The 20,201-nt window shown below is 34.1% G+C and overlaps 2 protein-coding genes across 2 annotated transcripts in view; both read right to left on the bottom strand.

Moving 5' to 3' along the window:
* Positions 1 to 20,201, bottom strand: part of ds (dachsous cadherin-related 1) — a 252,376-nt gene that overhangs the window by 25,575 nt on the left and 206,600 nt on the right. The gene's annotated exons all lie outside the window — the stretch shown is intronic.
* On the bottom strand, positions 9,836 to 14,669 carry LOC149909175 (uncharacterized). The gene is made up of 2 exons (XM_090101490.1): positions 10,551 to 14,669; positions 9,836 to 9,940 (listed from the first exon to the last, which is right to left on the bottom strand). The coding sequence occupies exons 1-2, from the start codon at positions 14,403 to 14,405 to the stop codon at positions 9,836 to 9,838; spliced, it is 3,960 nt and encodes a 1,319-aa protein (XP_089957616.1). The 5' UTR covers positions 14,406 to 14,669.

Below are 20,201 nucleotides of genomic sequence, written 5' to 3'. Positions count from 1 at the left end.
GAAGTATTAGCACTCCCATTCTATGACGAAATGAATGTAGGAATTTATGAATCCGTTCAGTTTATAGACGAGTTCACCCGCTAGTTCTTTCCCTCTGTGAGATTGTAAACTAGGCTTGAACAAGTCGTTTTTTTCTAGCCTATCGCTAGCGCACCTAACCTGATTCCTGGTATTTTAATAAGGGCCTAGTTATTTCAGTTAAGTTATATGTCCAAAATAGTCGTGGGGAGGTTTTTGTTGTTTTGAAACGGTGGCTTGTTAGGATTTGAAAGATTTAATTTTAACGAGAGGACGTGACAAGAAGTCGAATTGTTTTTATCGATAGCAAGTTGTAATGGTGAGATTATAGCCATTATCCGATGATAATTCATTCACACTTAGCACCGAGTCTATAGTTTTTAGTCTTTAAATGCGAAGACGTGTGAAGTTGTTAAGTTATTTTTTTTTTCATTGATATCGAACGTTATTTACGTTTTTTCTTTTTTATCCTACAGTTAACAATTTATTGTTTTTTGCAAACTGCTAATTTTAAAGAACAAAGCCTTAAGCTCCATACAACTCGAAATATTTTTAATTGACTGTACAGTGCTGACCTTTATAGTCCTTTCGGCTTCCATTGTGTCCAGTTTATTTAAGTCTCCAATAAACGATACTTTGCTTTGTTTAATTTATTTAGTGGCATAGTCGCAGTTCAGTATTCCTGGACATGTAGACTGTAGTATAATTTTGTTCTATTGAAGGAAATTTCGATCCTTGACATTGTATGAGGCGCTTAATAACGGTTATAAATATAAATAGGTATAGATCAATAGAATAAAGAGTTTATAAATAAGTTGAAATACTTATTCATTTTTTAAGTGAACGAATCTTCAACATGTAGAGCACTAGAGATGTACTAATTCTTTCAACAACAACGGTGATATCCCAATATGCTATTATATTCAAATTATTGCTAAATAAATAAATAAAAAAATAAATATTTCGGGACAATTTTCACACACGGCACGATCTGATCCCATACTAAGCTTTCGCTTGTTTTATGGAAACCAGATGGCTGATAAACATACATATATAATTTTAAATAAATACTTATATAGATAATTAACACCCAGACACAGAGCAAACATCTATGTTCATCACACAAATATTTGCCCCGGGTGGGGATCGAACCCACGACCTCTGGCTTGGAAGGCAGGGCTCCTACCAACCAAGCCAACCGGCCAGTCAAATATTTCTTATTAAATAGAAATGGACCATCCAGATAAATAAATCTTTAATATTTTATAGCATTTTGCTTTAGTGATATGTTTTGTATCAATATTGATAGACTTAACGTGCATTATTCGCTAATAAGAGTTGCGCATGCTTCGGCACGAATTGTTTCTTTTATGGACAAAGCTATAGAAATGGTCTAGACCAAGTACTTTATCTTAACAATACATTTTAGTTCTTAAAACTTATTTCATGATTTAATAGCCGAATATAATGGAATGAAGCAACAGGCGTGAGTCAGGAATATCTTTATTACCGTAGTAACAAAATTAAACTAAAATATCATGTATAAGTACCTGCCTAAAGATATTTTTAAGATAAAAATATATGGTACCTGTTGTTCGAAAGTTTGTCTGTCTGTAATGATTTCACGGCTGTAAAACCGTACCAATTTAAACGAAATTTGCTATGCAGATAGTCAGCGTAAAATATAAACTATTTTTTAACTTCTGCGAAGGAAGCCACGGGGCACAACTAGTTAGGGTTACTTAGTAAAGTCCCATATATTAATTCGATAAACGTTTATAATTTTCGTAACAGAAGTAAAGTGGGCAAATTAATCAGATATCAATTGAAATTATCCAAATTCCAAAACATTACCATAATTTGCGAACATTTCATTGGTACGGCTGAATGCTAATGCTAATTTGATGTTTTATTATTGATAAAAACCGGTTTATTTATTTGTTATATGGCACAAGTTACGCACTTCTGTTTATGGCTTTGATAATAAATTTCTTGAAGCTGTATTTTCACTTAGTAAATCGTAATTCTTCAACTTGCAACAACATACATTTAAATACACAAATAAAACAACAGACCACGTCCTTTCTAATTAATAACTGCAAACGCCAAATATTATAGTCTACGCCACATATTTATATTATCACTACAAAAAAATCTGTATTTTTCCATAATACCTGTACCTGCCAATTATTGACACAAAAATGAAACGTAAATATTTGTACTCAAAAAAATATTTACAAAAACTGCCCATACTTTTTATACGCACCTTGTATCAGATTTCAAAATGGTGGTGATGTGTTTAATATAAGCTTACGCGTTATTACTTTGACGTGAAGCTTCTGACAAGCGACCACGGATGGGTGTTAATTGTTAATAAGGTTTATTCATTTTTTTATACTAATTTCTCCCGGATAAGTTTGTCCTGGGCAAGAACGGACACCCGGGACAAGGAAATTTATACGGTATGTTACTCAAAGTGTAGTTTTCTCACGGTAAAAATATTTTTTAAATTGTTTGAGCCGTTTATGATAAATATCGTAACGCGTAGATAATTTTTAATGTCTATAATACAGGGTGGGCCATGAATTAGTTAACATTTGAAAAAATCGTATAAAAAAACCATTTAACATATTTTAGAAATCGTTTATTTACGAGAAAGCTTATTAGTTGTAATTTATTTTTTAAAAATTATTTCGTCTAAATGACCACCGTTACGGGTTTTGCACTCATCTAAGCGAGTCCTGAAGTTTTCGAATACTCTTCTGCAAAGAGACCGCGAGATCGCCGACATCTCTTCGATGATTTTTTCCGGCCCATACAGTTACCTTAGGAGAGTGAAGTGGCCTCTCATGTTTAGCTTAAGGATTTTTGCTGCTCCAATACCTGTAATTCTGTTTGTTGACATGTCCATTTAGGTGGAAATGGGCTTCGTCAGAGAATAAGATGTTGTCAAAATTACTGAATCGAGTTAACATTGTTTCGGCATATGACTTACGCAAATTTAAATCATTAGGGTTTAGTTCTTGCACTAGCTGGATCTTATATGGATGTAATTTCAAATCTAATTTCAAAATACGGCGTAATGATGTGCGGGATAATCCTAATTCAGCTGAACGTTTGCGTGTCGATAAATCTGCACGTCGAACAGAAGCGGAAACTGCATACTGCACGTTCTCTTCGCTCCGAGAAGTCCGCGGGCCGACGGTTTGTTTCACATTTAGTGTAGATCCCGTCTCTTCGAACTTCTTCACCCATTTATTTATTAAAGGAGCACTTGGACACTGACTTAAGTCGTGTAAACCATATTCAACGCGAAATAAGCGTCTCACAGTAATGAGCGAAAAGTTGTTTAAATAAAACTGTTTCACGCAGTGATCCATTGCGACTAAATTTCCAAGAAGCGAGCTAGTGCCCCCGCCCCCGCCCGCGCCCCGCGCGGCAATAGTTTGCGCGGTAAGATACATTTAAATGTTAACGAATTCTTGGCCCACCCTGTATAATTATTAATTAGTTTAGATATCGTGTCAATAAAATCGTATACAATAGATAAGTATCCTAAAATGTGTTTTTACCCAATTTTTCAAAAATGTACGATTTCTTATTCTAATTTATAACTATTTAACATCCGTCGAATATACAAATATCCGTCGAATATCGATAAATCATTCTTCAGTTCTGGAATCGACCAAATTAAATATGCGTATAGATTTTGAGCTTTTTCTCTTAACTCCACGTCTAGACATATTCCTAGTATGTATTTTAAAAACTATTTAAAATTATCATCTCAATGTGAAATCCTAGAATAGTTAATTAGTCAAGTTCACTGAACAAGATTCTGATAATTAATATTTGAGACGAAATCGGAGCTGCCTAGAGTTTATTGCACTTTAGATCATAGATAATGGACATTAATTTGGCCTTAATTATATGGAATGACTTAATTTTTATTGATTAATAAAATATATTTGATGTTTTTGCCGTGGTATAAAACTGTGGTGACATCACTTTATTAATGTTAAAAAATAACGCAATTTGTCATCTTCAAACTATAGCTACATATGTATATTTTACCTGTTTATATATTTATTGAAACATTTCCCATATCAAATGCAATAAGTAATACACCTTAACACAATAGATTGACAGTTTACTTTGATTTCTCTTGTTGCAGAATGTAGAGCCCTTAGAAAAAGGTACTTTCAAAGCCACCCACTGCCAATTTGCACAAAGATTAAATTCAAAGTGTTTGTAATCCGTTTGTCCTATTGGATCATTTTACCGATACAAGGCCGGCAACAGTATACGAACCTATCCCTAAGGCTGTGACTACAGGAATAGGCACATAGCGATTTATGGGAAATAGAGTCAGTGGATATTTTATAAATGTAATGTTTTCCATGTCGATAATAATTGGTTAGGAAATTGCTACCTATAATTATGTTAAACTAGATTTCCGCCCGCGGCTTCGCCCGCGTTTTCAAAGGAAAACCCGCATAGTTCCCGTTCCCGTGGGATTTCCGGGATAAAACCTATCCTATGTGTTAATCCAAGTTACCCTCTATATGTGTGCTAAATTTCATTGTAAACGGTTCAGTAGTTTTTACGTGAAAGAGTAACAAACATCCATAGATCCATACATCCATACATCCATACATCCATACATCCTTACAAACTTTCGCCTTTATAATAGTATTAAGATAAGAAGATAATTCATATGGTTTATTTTGTTTTTTTTTTTGGGTATGGGCTTGGTCTTATTGCAAATATACCTACGTGACAATTTGTATATGAATTTCTTCTGTCTTTTTATTGTTTATCAACTCGGAAAAAAGCTCACTTATATCCGTACGAATATATGCAAAAGTTTGAGAGGGTGGATGGATGGATGTTTGTTATTCTTAGAAACTACTCAACCGATTACAATGAAATTTAGTATATAGGTAGTTGAAGACCCAGAATAAGACAAAGGCTACTTTTTATCCCGGAAATCCCACAGAAACAGGAACTATGTGGGTTTTAAGCTATTGCATAGCTTCTATCGCGGGCCATGAGCGCGGGAACCGAATCCAGAAATTCCGTAACGAAAAAACCTCACGCTCCCCACTCCGACGGGCACGGAGGTGTGGCTTGGAGGCATAGCATGCAATAGCTTTACCGCGGCAGACCCCGAGTACCACACGTCTTTTTTCTTTGAAAACGCAGGTGAAGCCGCGGGCAGAAATTTAGTTAATTATACTTTACGTAGAGTTATTAGTACTAATAATTTACAGTTTATTAATAGTAGGCATCGCTTACGCGCCTCTCACACGCATAGGCACAGCCTTACGTTCAGCTACCCACGCCGGGCTAAACCTTATTTTCATAACCAGTTCGTTTTTCGCAGTCGTCAACTTAAGTCACTCAGAAACGGCGTTTTTTGTTCGCCGAATTTTTTTAAATTTCCGATTGACGATGACAAGATTGATATCGGTGAAATGTGGGGTTTGAGTTAATACATTGAATCCGTTTTGGAGGTTTTAATAAATAAGCCAATGTTATTATTCGTGCGATTTCGGGCGCAGTGCGTATTGTATGCGGATGATCGTGAAATGCGAATTATGTATGGGATACTGCAACTGTATCTTCAGTTTTGATTGTTATCAATGCTGTGATATATATTGACTATTTCCTAAAACATGCAAGCTTATATCAATAAAAAATTTAAGTTTTGATATAATATATACTTAGATGTTTTGAAAAGCAGCAAAACAGTTAATTTTAAAAAGATTTAAGTTTATCACGATTTATTACTCAAATTTGTTTATACTACACCAAGTGTAATCATACGATTAACTTAACCAGAAAACAGTAGGTTAGTTGTGTAGGCTATTTCCTTTAGAATCAAAGGATTTCATCTACAACTCATCGTAAGGCATACAAAACCACATACTGTGTGTGTAAAGTCTTTATGAAAATGCCCATGTGGGCGAAGCTTCCCATAAAAAAACTCGAACCGAAATATTGAGCAATTCGTAATCTCACTTGATAAGTTCGACATTAATTCGATTGTATCCAATCAACGTTTGTTCCGTTCATACTGTGATGAAATTGTTCAGTTATTGACTTATAATGTTATCATTTGCAAAAAGCCAGTCAATAAAAACAAAATACACATTGTAAGTAAATATACCAATAATCAGAATCAGAACCGAATGCGAGAAAGTCCGCGGGCCATAGCTAGCTATATTAAAATTTTGTCGAACTGTATTAAGACTAACTTAATAACTTATCTACTATGTGTGATAACGAAACTCACACTTTCAACAATATACAGGGTGTCCCACTATTGGTATACTAAGCGCGAAGGAACTTGTAGTTTTGCATACACTGATCACCAAAAAAATACTTAAACAAAAAAATTACGAAAAAATTCTGAAAATCCATGTTTTCTTCTCTAGCTTCGCGCAGCTGGCATATACCGCTTCTCTAATGTGAGCATTTCATTTATGAAAACATCATCTTAAACGATAGCTCACTAGCTGGTGGCAAAGTTAGGCGGGTTGCTTGTTAGGGGTGTACACATAGAGTTTTAAGAATTCATCTATTTGAAAAAAAATGCGTCTGGAACTTTATAAGTATTTTTGACGTACTCAGCGTATGCAAAACTATAACCTCCTTTGAGCTTAGTATACCAACAGTGGGACACCCTGTATAACCAGAAACACACAGACCTATAGACAACTTCGAAAAAACGTAAACTGTTGTGTGACGCAGTCAGATAAAATAGTTGAGAACTAATAATGTATTTATTTAATAGTTCTCTTTCCTTTTTATTTCTCACAAGTTCTCACTAAGTTTTTTGTAACAAATAAGTAATAATAAATTATTGAATATTAATTACTTTTTTTATCACATATTGGCGTCACTTGTCACACACTTGTCAACATCTGACAGTCAGCATAACAAGTAGAATTTAATATTTTTTATGACGGTTTTATTTAATAAAAAAAAAACCTCGTACTTTGATAGATATTATTTTTATATGGAGTGTATTTTGCACTACTTGAAGAAAATCATTGATTTGAATGGAATATAAATAACTTACACATATGTAATAAAAATAATATTGTTTTTTATTTCAATTTTAACATGATAATAAAATTAGCGTTATCTAAGCGATGACAGCTGTCATAGAATTATATTTGAACTAATGTTAAAACCGTGTCGATTTTTAATTGTTAAATAATTACATGTATAATATTATTAATCTCATTATCATAACATTTCAATTATGGTATGACTTGCTATTAATAAATAATTACATTATGTATATAATAACTATTAAATTACTGGAAAATATAGATGCATTGGAAGAAAGATTTCTAACACTGGTGCTTTATCTCTATTATTATTTAATTATTAAATGTAACACATTAACATGTTAACACCCGATTATCTTGTTCCTAACTTTAAACACATAAAAACATCAAACCAGTCAGTTATTCCATGGCTTTTCAATTCTAGAACTTACGGCAATACCCAAATACTTTTTCCTCGTACATCAAAATTTGGTCATAAACGTATTCTCACAAGTTACCCAACAGCATGTTGTGTTGTCTGTAGCTAACAAGTAAACAAGACGTTAATTAAACACCTGTGCATGCTTTATATTACGAAACGATGTTATATCCTGAGCTTTGGAAAGGTAATTAAACGAAAATCCGATAAAATGGGCATTATTGTAAATGTCAGTAGTGGTTTGGATTTGATATTCCTGGTGCAAATTGTGTATAATATTATGTTATTGTGTCCCACGATTAAGGCGACTAATATATTAGTTTTTATTAGTATTAGTACATACCTACGATTGTATTTTAGTTCCTCTTATAGATCATGTATTTCCATGGGCCAAGGCTGTTCAATTCAATAACTAAGCCCATTACTATTACCTCCTGACTGCAAAATCATTACGTCCTGCCCAATGTAATCTAAACCAAACCCGCATTCCCTACACGTCAAAATACCTCACTCAACTATAAAACATATCATCGCAAAGGCGATAACATAAAACGCGGAGTCACTAACGATATTCCAGCAAATAGCATTCCACTTAATATCTTACGCGGAAATTGTTCGTCCTACATAATGACTGATGGTTCTGAAATGGCCGTCAGGGATAACGGGGACGATCTGATGTACTAATCTAGATACAGATTATAAATTAGCTGAGTGTGAAGGTGATGTGGAAGTTAATGAACGTTTATTGATTGCGCAATTTGTTAAATGTGCTGTGATTGAAGATGTGGTGCGCGATGGCAGTGATAGGGTTATGAAGGTTTTGATAGAGTAGCAATGAGATGTAAATGATTCGGTTTGTACAATTTATAATATGAAAACTGCGAGAAATATAAGTTTCGATCGTGTTCAACCTCATTTAACTTCACTAGCAGTATTTATAACTTTTATAATTTATTTTATAAGTCTGGTCACTTTAAAGGCTCATTTTTGGCAGTGTTTTGAAGCAGATGCGTAAAACTATATTTAACCGAGTACTTGTTAACATCTACCGTCTACGTGGAATTAAGCCAGGCTCTACTAGCTGTAAAACTAATGCACTAAGCAGTATACTAAAGAGACTATTAGATAATATCTTATTTCCTTCAAAGGGGCACTTCCGACAAAGATTACATAGATAACTAACTTATGTTGTCCATTTGAACTTAAAGACAATCGTATGGGCAAATTTACAATTACATTCTTAAAATTTTAAATGTAAATGATAAAAATTTTTCAAGTTAACAATAAATATAGGTACCTATATATTGAACATTTCAACAAGTGAACAAAAACTCCCTTTTTATGTATCGCTTTCAGTTTAATTCCAACCAACAAAACGTTAAGATGACACAAATGATAATGAGTAATGACAATGCAAATTGCAATTCGTGTGAACAATAAAAATATAACATAAAGTGACGGTAGGTCGAAAAACATACGTCGTAAACATACAGCCCACCAAGGACAAATTTTCAAAATTTTCCTTAATACAATTAACCGATCAAAACATGAATACTAACGAAAGTCTTTACACGAATTTAACATCAAATACAGAAAAAATACAAAATAAAATATTACCACATTGCATGCTTTCTTACTAATACGTGCTAATACGAACATAATATGAGGCTCGAGAGCCAACAAAAAAAATCAACATTAGTTGGTAATTGGCAAAAACACAATTTAGAAACAGGACGTTTAATTACATTGTTTTTACATTTAAGACTGACAACTCGCGTAATTCCGTCCAATCCGGGATGTTTTTCAACTATAATACCATATAACCATCTTCCAGGTGGAAGATCATCCTCCACTACTAACACTAAATCTCCAATTGTAGGTTCAGGAACAATATTGTTCCATTTATAACGATGGTAGAACTGAGTCAAATATTCATTTGACCAACGACGCCAAAAATCTTGTGTCATTTTTTGAGTCATTTGCCACCGTCTGAGATTTGGGATATTGGATGTTTCGTAATTGACATCAGGGGGTAAAACCAGAGGTTCTCCCACCAAAAAGTGTCCTGGTGTCAGTGGGATTGGATTGTCTGGGTTCTCAGTAATTTTAGAAATAGGCCGAGAATTCAGACAAGATTCTATTTGACAAAGTAATGTTGTCATTTCTTCGAATGTTAAAATTGAATTCCCAACAATGCGTCTTAAATGATGTTTCGTCGATTTTACCCCTGCCTCCCATAGTCCTCCAAAATTTGGGGAATGGGGAGGGATAAAATGCCATTCAGTCCCATTTGTAGCCAGTTGATCTGCAATTTCCTTCATTATACTCGACCTCTCATGAGCATATAAAGATTTGAGTTCTCGTGCTGCACCCACAAAATTTGTCCCATTATCGCTCCATACTTCAGCACAATGACCACGGCGTGCTATAAAACGCTTAAACGCTGCTAGAAATCCCTGAGCTGTAAGGTCACTTACTGCTTCGAGATGGATAGCGCGTGTGGCCATACAAATGAATAAGCAAATATATCCCTTGAATGACCGATTACCTCTGCCTTTAGAGGTTCTTATATTAATAGGCCCTGCATAGTCTACTCCACTCTTTAAGAAAGGTCGACAAGCAGTAGATCTTTCAACCGGTAGTTGTCCCATCAACTGGTGTCTTGTGCGAGCGGCATATCGTACACAACGAACGCATTTACGAACACACAGTCGTACTAAATCCTTCGCACCTAGTATCCAGTATTTTGATTGCAAATAATTTTGCATCAATTGGGGACCGCCGTGAAATGTTCTCTCATGAGCATCCGCAATAATCAAAGTTGTAAACTGTGATTTGCGCGGAAGAATGATAGGATGTTTTCTCTCATCACTAAGGATTGCCTGCTGCAGTCTGCCACCTACTCGTAGAATACCGTCTTCGTCAATTATTGGATTAAGTGAGGTAAGTCTACTTTTTTTATTTATTTCTTTTTTATTTCTTAAATCTGCAAGCTCTTCACCGAAATATTTTTCTTGGCATCTTTTAATACATACCTTTAAACTTTCTCTTATTTCAAAACTTGTTATCCAATCCTTCTGATCTTCTACTTCCTTTTTTCTCATCCTTTTAATTAGTCTTTTACAGAGTGCAGTAACCCGGAGCAGTCTTCTCAAAGATGAAAACCGTGAGTATATTTCTTCTTCGGGATCTGCTTCATCACCGTGAGTATTTATTAAACAAATTTTTATTTTTCTTTCTTCTAGATGTGTATCTTCTATTTGACCTCTTGTAAAATTTATATCCTTTTCTTGCAGCCACTTCGGCCCTTCCTTCCAGAGTTGAACATCCCATTGCGTTCCGCCACGCGATGCACAATCTGCAGGATTATCTTTTGTAGATACGTGTTGCCATTGCTGCGGTTCCAACGAAGTAATAATCTCCGACACACGGTTGGCGACAAAGGTTTTCCAACGACTAGGTTGTCCTTGAAGCCAAGCGAGCACAATTTGTGAGTCGGTCCACGCATGAATAGAAGATTTCTCCATACCCATGGCTTGAGACACTTCTAGTAGCAGTCTTGTGAGTAGTACAGCTCCACAAAGCTCCAATCTCGGAATCGAAACTTGTTTAATGGGCGCTACCTTTGTTTTGGAAGCGATTAATGTAACATTAATTTCCCCATTGGAGTTAACCACTCGCAAGTACACAACTGCCGCAAATGCAACATTTGAAGCATCGCAGAAGCCATGCAATTCGCGAATTATATCATCATTATTGATGTTAATCCAGCGTGGGATACTAAATTTGGTAAGTGTATCTAATTCACTTCTATACTTGAGCCAGTCCTTCAGTAATTGTGGAGGAAGTTCATCATCCCACTCAATTCCCGAGAGCCATAATTTCTGTATAAAAACTTTGGCTGAAATTATTACTGGCGCAAGCCAACCAACAGGATCAAATAATCGCGAAATTTCTGAAATAACTTTTCTTTTTGTTACAGGAGGAGAGAGCGGTGGAAGCTTTACTACGTATTCAAATTCATCAGTTCTTCTGTTCCAGGTAAGTCCTAAAATTTTCATGATTTCATCTATTTTTAGTTTCAGGTTTTCTGCTTGATCTTCAACATCTTCATTAATTTCTTTAAGTATTTCTTCGCTATTACTGCTACATTTTTGCAAAACAAATCCACCTCCTTGGAGAAGTTGTGTTATTTCCTTATAAATTTGCTTACCTTCTTCCACAGAAAAACAGCCTGACATAAAATCATCCATGTAAAAATCATGAAGTACCCTTTCAGCAGCCAGCGGATACTTTACTCCATCGTCGTGTGCAACTTGCTGTAATGATTTAACAGCGAGATAAGGTGCTGAAGCCGTACCAAAGGTAACTCGTAAGAGGCGCAGATGCTGTAGTCTTTGATCTGGATCTTCGCGCCACACAAAACGTTGAAAATCTGTATGTAATTCAGATATTTTTACCTGTCTATACATTTTTATAATGTCAGCGACAAGACAAATTGGATATTGACGCCAACGCATTATAATGTGGCGTAAGTCAGGTTGTAGTGATGGGCCTACCATGAGTTCGTCATTCAATGTGATGCCATTGGTTCCTGGACAAGAAGCGTTGAAGACAACTCGGACCTTGGTAGTATCCTTATCCTCTCGGATCACTGCATGGTGAGGTAAGTATACAGCATCAGCCGAATCTTCTTCATGAGATGGCACAGTTTCCACGTGACCTAAATTTTTATATTCTTCTATGACAGCAGCATACTCAGCCTTAAGTTTGGGATTTTTTAATAAACTATTCTCAAGCCGATTAAATTGTTTTATTGCAATAGCCTTTGAATTACCATATTTACAATTTGGATCATCGGTTCGAAATGGTAAATTAACTACATAGCGTCCTGAACTATCTCTCCTAGTAGTTGATGTGAATATACTCTCACATTTAATTTCCTCCTCTGTAAGAAGTGATTTATCAGAGGCAAATTGATCCGATTCAAGCTCCCAAAACTTCTTCATAAGTTCGTATTCATCATTTTGATGAATATGATTGCACCAAATAGTGCTGGAGCTCGATCTGGATTGAATTGGACCCGATAGAATCCAACCCAGCTGTGTATTTTGCGCGATTAATGCACTGGGTGAATCCTTGATCAGACCTTCAAGCAAAATCTGACCATAAACATCTGCTCCAAGGAGCATGTCAATTTTATTTGGTGTTGCAAAGAAAGGATCTGCTAAAACTAATTTAGATACTTCAGGACTAAGATTAACAACAGCATTCCTTTCCGGAAGTACTGAGGTGAGCTTATTGAGCACAAAAGCTTGGACGCAAATTTTAAAGTTGCAATGGCGTGATTCAATCTCAATTTCTACCCTCGCTTTAGAGGCAACAGAACTTGAGTGGTCACTACCCAAACCAATAATGGAGCTTTTGTGTGGAATCTTTCTTAGCCCAAGAAGTTGAACTGCAGCTTCAGTCAAAAATGAAGCCTGTGATCCTTGATCAATGAGACATCTTAACGTGATCAATGAGCCTGTGTGTGACCTGGCATTAACTAATGCGGTGGCAAGTAAAACTTGTCCACTGAAACGTGAAAAGCAGGCTTTGATATTATTAATATTTTTTACCTGTGTTGATGTAGATGCTGTTGCTTCTTTAGCATCTGATTCTGCCTCACTCATTTGAGGCTCCGACGGAAGCGATACATTTTTGGGATGTAGTAAAGAATGATGTTTCTTCTTGCAAATACGACACCTGGAAGACTGGCGACACGAATATACATTGTGACCTGCACCAAGACAATTAAAACAAAGATTATGTGATTGGACAAAATTCCGTCGAGTATCAGTCATTTCTCTTGAAAAACTTTTACAATTTCTTAAATGATGATCATTAGAACAATAAATACATTTTAAATTTGAAATATGAAACGCTTTCGGAGTAACATTCGTTCTATATTGTTGACTATTTTGTTTAGCTACCTTAGGATCAATAAATTCTAATGAACGTGAGCGGATTTCTAAAAATTCTATAAATTCTTTATATGTTGGTAACAAATTACAATTTTTACTACTTTGCAGTTCCCACTGCTTACGGGACTCGGAATCTAATTTTAAACTTACAATATAAATAACAATAGTGTCCCAAGTACTTACATCTATTGACAAATTCTTAAGTGCAAACATACATTCATTAGTAGTATCTAATATTTCGCGTAACGCTGTAGCTGATTCAGTTGTTACCGTTTTTTGATTTATAAATTTCTTTAAGATACAATTGGCAAGATATTTTTTGTTGCTGTACCGATCTTCAAGCTGTTTCCAACATAAATTATAATTTTCTGCAGTTATTGGTATGTGTCGCAAGAACTGTTCCGCTTCTCCAGTGAGTTGACATTTTAAATAATGTAAACGTTGAACGTCATCCAATGTAGGGTTACTATGTACCAGTGACAAAAACAGGTCTCGAAAGCTCGTCCATTCTGCATATTTCCCGGAGAAATGTGGAATAGTAATCTTTGGTAATTTAAAACCTTGTTGATTCGGATCTGTAGAGGTGGTGCTGCCATCTGGCGCATGATGTACAGTGGTTGATTTAACCGCTAAATTAGCTCGAGCTTCCCGCAACTCATACTTATAATCGATGTATTGTTCTTCGCAATTGCCATATGTATCAGCCTTGACATAAGTAGTAGCATTCAATTTATCACTTTCCGAAACTTGAATAATTTGTGTGTGAGTTTGCAAAAACTGAGACCAAAGTTCTTCAAGCGCATCTAATCTTGTCGATAAATACGCATCATTCGCTAAACGTTCTTTAGGCGATTTCTTAAAATTAGATCTAGCTTTTGTAATTCGATCATATATATTGTTTTGCACTTTAATATAAGATTCCATCTTTCAAATACAAAAACTAACAAACAAAATGAATACACAAACACATTAAACAAAATGAATATACAAAAAACTTTATAAAAATTTATAGGTTAAATATTTGAAATACGCAATCCTATAAATTAATTTATACATTAACTTGATATTAATTATTAACTATAGGAAAACCGACAAAGATTTATAAATACAATATTCATAAACTGATACGCATTCACAGATTATAATAAGTAGGTTATTACGTTTTAAGTTTCAGCGAAACACGTAACCTTGACCTATTTAACACGTCAATCTTTAAAGTACAAATCAATTTATTTTGTAATAGCAATTAGCAAGTTTTATATACGATTTACTTAAAGTCCCAATATATAAAGTCCAATTATGTATTATGATATCTCGAATGTACTCACGGTTTGTCCACTTATTTACTCACTCACAGCACTTATACACAAAATAACCTCCAGATGCAGATGTGAAGACACGATGATAGAACACCCAACTCGATATCACGCTGACCGTTATAGTTGTATGTAAGTCGTAATCCACCAATAATAATTTCATCGATATTGTCGTAACTCCAAAGCCAGTATTCTCCAGTATCGTTATATATTATATATTATATTATATCCGGCAATCGTAAGGACCATGAACAAAAACTCCCTTTTTATGTATCGCTTTCAGTTTAATTCCAACCAACAAAACGTTAAGATGACACAAATGATAATGAGTAATGACAATGCAAATTGCAATTCGTGTGAACAATAAAAATATAACATAAAGTGACGGTAGGTCGAAAAACATACGTCGTAAACAACAAGCATAACAAATCTGTACCACTGTCTCTACTATTATTTAGGAATAAAAGTGATTATACGGAGACAAACTCGTGGTTGGTTCATTATCTGTATTAAATTCTTTATAATAAACTGTTTAATGAAAACAAGAATAACCACTATATTTTCCTTTATGGAAAACAAATGAATCTAAGTTGAAATAGCGCAAATTGTATCTATTCAGACATATCAATCCAAATTCCAATATAACACGAAAAGCGACTTAAGCCTCGATAATTCCTAATTAGGTCCCAACAATTATACTAAATAGAAATCATCAACAGAAATAGAAGCCGGTACATACGGTACAGTTAATTTATGTGCAGTTAGATACCTAGTCGTGTAGTCGACAGTTAACACTTGCTATAACTTAACTTTGCGTAGGATACGATGTGAAATCGGCTAACTGGGGAAATCATGTTAGAGAATTAATGAGGATTCCGTCTTGATATTGCAATTGATGGACAATAAAGTGAAAATATATCGAATTTATTGCTGTAAGATGGAATACTACTGAGTCATGGATTTAGAGAAAGTACTACTGTTACAGGTTTTCATTCATTGGAAGATAATATGTAGTATATCTTTGAAGTATTCCTTGCATTTTTAGCTATATTAATTTGAAATTTAGGAGATCCTAACGATCATCATGTTTTCAGAACCTTCACGAGCTTCAAATTTTTAGCAAACATATCAACAGCCATGAGATTGACAAACAAAGCTTTGGATAAAAAGATTGGGTAGATGACCCATGATGATATGTTTGGGATCTAAATATCCTGGAAAGATGTTAAACATAACATCTCGTTTTCGAGATTTAATAGCAAATGCCATATTTTGTTCGTAAAATAAATGTGAAATAGCAAACAGTGGTTTAGCACGAGTCCAGTACAGTAAAGCTTAAATTTGAATTTACTTACATTATTTTCAAGGAGCGAATGTTTCATGCAAAATTGATATCATGAATTCAGTAAATAAATCAAAGATCTTGTATTTAGACCAAACACGGAATTGTGTTTATTTATCCATGTATTTTATCATTTCGCATCTAATTACGTATTGAATTCATCGTTAAATTTAAACTAGCAGCTGATAATTGTATTTCTACAGTGATTATTAGTTAGTAACATAACAGTTAGTAGTAACATAACAGTTAGTAGTAACATAACAGTTAGAAGTAACATAACAGTTAAAATAAACATAACAGTAAGAACATCTAAGTCTTAATTAATTTTATTATTCGTTTTATGTGTAACATAAAGTCCTGCAAGTTTATGAATAATTACTTTTCTCACAAATGCCGTTCATCGCTATATTTGAGTGCAGCATTTGCGCGTTTCATTTATGTAGTTAATTTGCATGTTTTTAGTAGTATATTAATTTATTAATACGAAATTCATATGAAAAATCGAAAGCAAAATGATATGTGATTGATTGTAGCGTCACATGGTTAGATTTTCAGTGATGAAGTGAACATTATTTTTCTATTGCCTAGTTATTTATATTTTCACTATAAGCGATCTCAAGTATTCACAAATCATTTTTAGGTAAATCTATTTGTTATCTAGACTTTATACCAGTTTTTCAAATTCATATTATACTAGCGGTTCGCCCCGGCTTCGCCCGTGGTACATATTTATGTTTTCTCTACATAAGAACCATCCTGGTACTTCAAGGAATATAATAAAAAAAGAATTATCGAAATTGGTCCACCCGTTCTCGACTTATGCGCTTACCAACACATTTTGCGATTCATTTTTATATTATAGATAATGGTATCTTATACATCAAAATAACACCATCATAGTTTAGAAACAGTTTATCACCGAAGAATGCTGGTTTAAATAATCTCATCCCAGATATCACTACATACACGATTACTTTCTCGAGATAAACAATATAACCTAGGAACCTACATCCCTAGGCGTACTAACGGTTCTCAATATGAGATAGAATTAATACAATATTCAATGGGTCAGTGGATATCAATTATTGAATAAAATGGTAGAGGTATGAAGCTTATTGTAATTTTCTGATACAATACAGGTATTGTTTTGAATATTTGTTGATAAGTTTATAGTATAATATACATTGAATACTTTAAGAAGTATTGTATATCTACTTTTAACAGTTAGTTCCGAATATTTTACTCACAAAATCGTTCAATTTCATTCCATCATTAATACATAATATTTAGACTTCCTATTTGACCACTTTCATCTTGGCATTTTAAGGTGGAATGAAATCTATTTTGTTCTCAAGTTTATCTACTACTACTATTAAGAATCTAATGGGATACTTGTAACAAAGTAGCTTGAATATATAAATAATAAAAATTTACTAGAGTTTAAACTAGAGTTTTGGATTCAGAAACCAGTCATCTACTGAAAGAAATTGATTTATAAATTATATCGAAGTAACACAGGATTTCACTTTTATACGAACCAATCCTTATCAATGGATCGAAAACTAAATGTTGATAGGAAATGAAAGTCCGAACTTCACACTTGTCTCAATAAGTTAACTTTAAGTGCATCGGACATGTTTTCTGAATGCCAGCCTTACATAAATTTGAACTTATCTGTGGCAACTTGACGTGCTTATTAAATTAATATAAATCGACTATGAATGATATAAAGTGACTGGAAGTACGTGACTTTAATTTTATTTAAATTAAGTAATTTTTAATAACTTACGTTTTGCTAAAATTTTTCGAGGGTAGACTGAGATGTTTGTGTAGAGTTTAATTAATTTATGTACAAAATTTGCATTAAATACACTGAAGATATGGATATGTATGATTCATTTATTTATTCATTCACACATAAAACCTCTTAATATTAATATTATCAACTAACCCCTTTTAAAAGCACTATTAACCGTTCCAATACATACATTTGCATACAAAAATATCTCCCTATCTTACACTCAAACAAAAACAAAATAATATGTTTGTAAGTATATTTCCAGTAACATACATCTACGCAAGAACTGTAGGTGGTAACTAGTATCAGGCTCTAGGTCATTCTATTAGTGGTAATGATTAATGCACTATACCCATTGGGATGCTTAATTGAAATTCGAAACCTTTGATTTAGAACCGACCAATTATATTGAATATTATTTGCACCAATTAATTTCTAGAATTCACTAATAATTGCTTCGCTTGTGCAACAGCTATTTGTTGAACATTAGCGCTGTCATCGCATCCCAAGCTATAAATTGCGTTAACGGCATTTAGTATTATTGGAAAGGATTGATCAAGTAATTAGTTTTAGTATATAAGAATATATGGAACAATAATTCACTTTGAAAGGTGGCGAAACAGGAACTATTAAAACATCGGTGAAATCTCATGAAGGAATTTCATATAGGTAGTATTTCTACATATTTAATTTAATAAAAACACCTTAACTATTTAAACGTAATAGCCGAAACCTTTACCAGCAATCACAATTAAATATAACAGTATTATAATAACAACGAATAACTAGGTTATGTCGAAAAATAATGAAATAATAAGGTCACTTTCAGAAGGCTTTGCTCTCATACGATGGTTTAAAATACAAGAACATTTAACAATGAGCATGACGAGACCTCAGCATGCAGTTCATACAACCAGATACACACAATAGTTTTAAATCAACGCGCTCGTAGCTGATTTGTTATCCAGCCTAGGTATAAAGACAGAACAGTAGTGCCAATTTAAGAGACGTCAATCACTAACCCTGCACCCTTTAACTATCAACTTGAGTTACCAGATCACGTTGGCTTCGTTTAGACACGACAAAAAAGGACCCAGCGGCATCATTAGTGGCCGAAACCAACTCAGACAGATACGTCTTATTCAACAAGCATAAATAAGATGCAACTGAAAAGATGCAAACTGCAGGATGGGGGCATTTACATATAAATATGGCTTGAAGTAGAGCTCTGTCAGTCAGTTAGCAGTGGAATTGTAAGGGGTTTTGAAGTACATGCAACGTTCTCATGGCCGTGGATTCAAATACATTTTTGTGTGCGGAATAATGTGAAATGTGAACATGATTTGTCGTGTATGGTAATCGCTTGAGATGCGATGGATGTTTTGAATTTGATAATGCATTTTTTTCTGGAATGTTCCAAAATCGTGTGCCATAGGCATTTATTAGCTTCAGAAAATAGTTTCAATTTATCCTCAAAAGGCACAACATAAAAGCTACCATAAGAATTTACGTGAAACCTTTAAAAGCTCAACAAAACTTATAAACTATTTAATCTAATACAAAATAATAGGAAACGTATAAAACAGTACTATCACATTAATTAAAATATCATTACAAAATCAACCCTCAAGAAGCAAACGTAAACAATTGTCGAAGCGATCTCGTCTCATCACCTCGACCACTAATGACATGCAACCAGCCACTCAAATAGCAATCTAAATTCATGAAAAACAGGGTTCATTTTACCGTAGCCCTTCCCAGTTCACCATTACAGACTATCTTCGCTCAAAATCGTAATGACCGCACAAAGTGGATAGGCAAATGAATGGCAAGCATTATAGGGTAACAATTACATCTGCATAATGCGGGACAAAAGCACGCATAGCATGGCTTTCATGCGCTTATTTGGATCGCCATAAATGTGGATACAATTGGGACTAGAGAGGTTGTTGTTTGATAATTGTTTTGTGCTTAGATGAACGGTTGTGTAGTAAATTATGATAATTATAATCATGCATGATAAGAGTAGTCTTACTAAATAGTAAAAAACCATGCAATTAAATAACAAAAATAATAATAAAAAATCCGTTTTCAGTAGGTAACAGCGATTACAGAAACTTAATATTTCATAACTTTCTCATAGACATGCTTTTTTATACCTTAATCATTATTTTTTAACATATCTATAACGTATCACTGCTAAAAGTTATGACTAAGATGAACACGGAAACCAAATCTCCACGCAAGCTGGCTAACCTACATCA

This window comes from Colias eurytheme, chromosome 4 (assembly GCF_061535395.1).
Source record: "Colias eurytheme isolate Ceu_HAF_F1 chromosome 4, ilColEury1 Martin Lab GWU primary, whole genome shotgun sequence".
In the NCBI taxonomy this organism is placed as follows: domain Eukaryota; kingdom Metazoa; phylum Arthropoda; class Insecta; order Lepidoptera; family Pieridae; genus Colias; species Colias eurytheme.
Note: the sequence above shows the minus strand (reverse complement) of the source record. Positions and strands in the feature narration are given on the sequence as shown.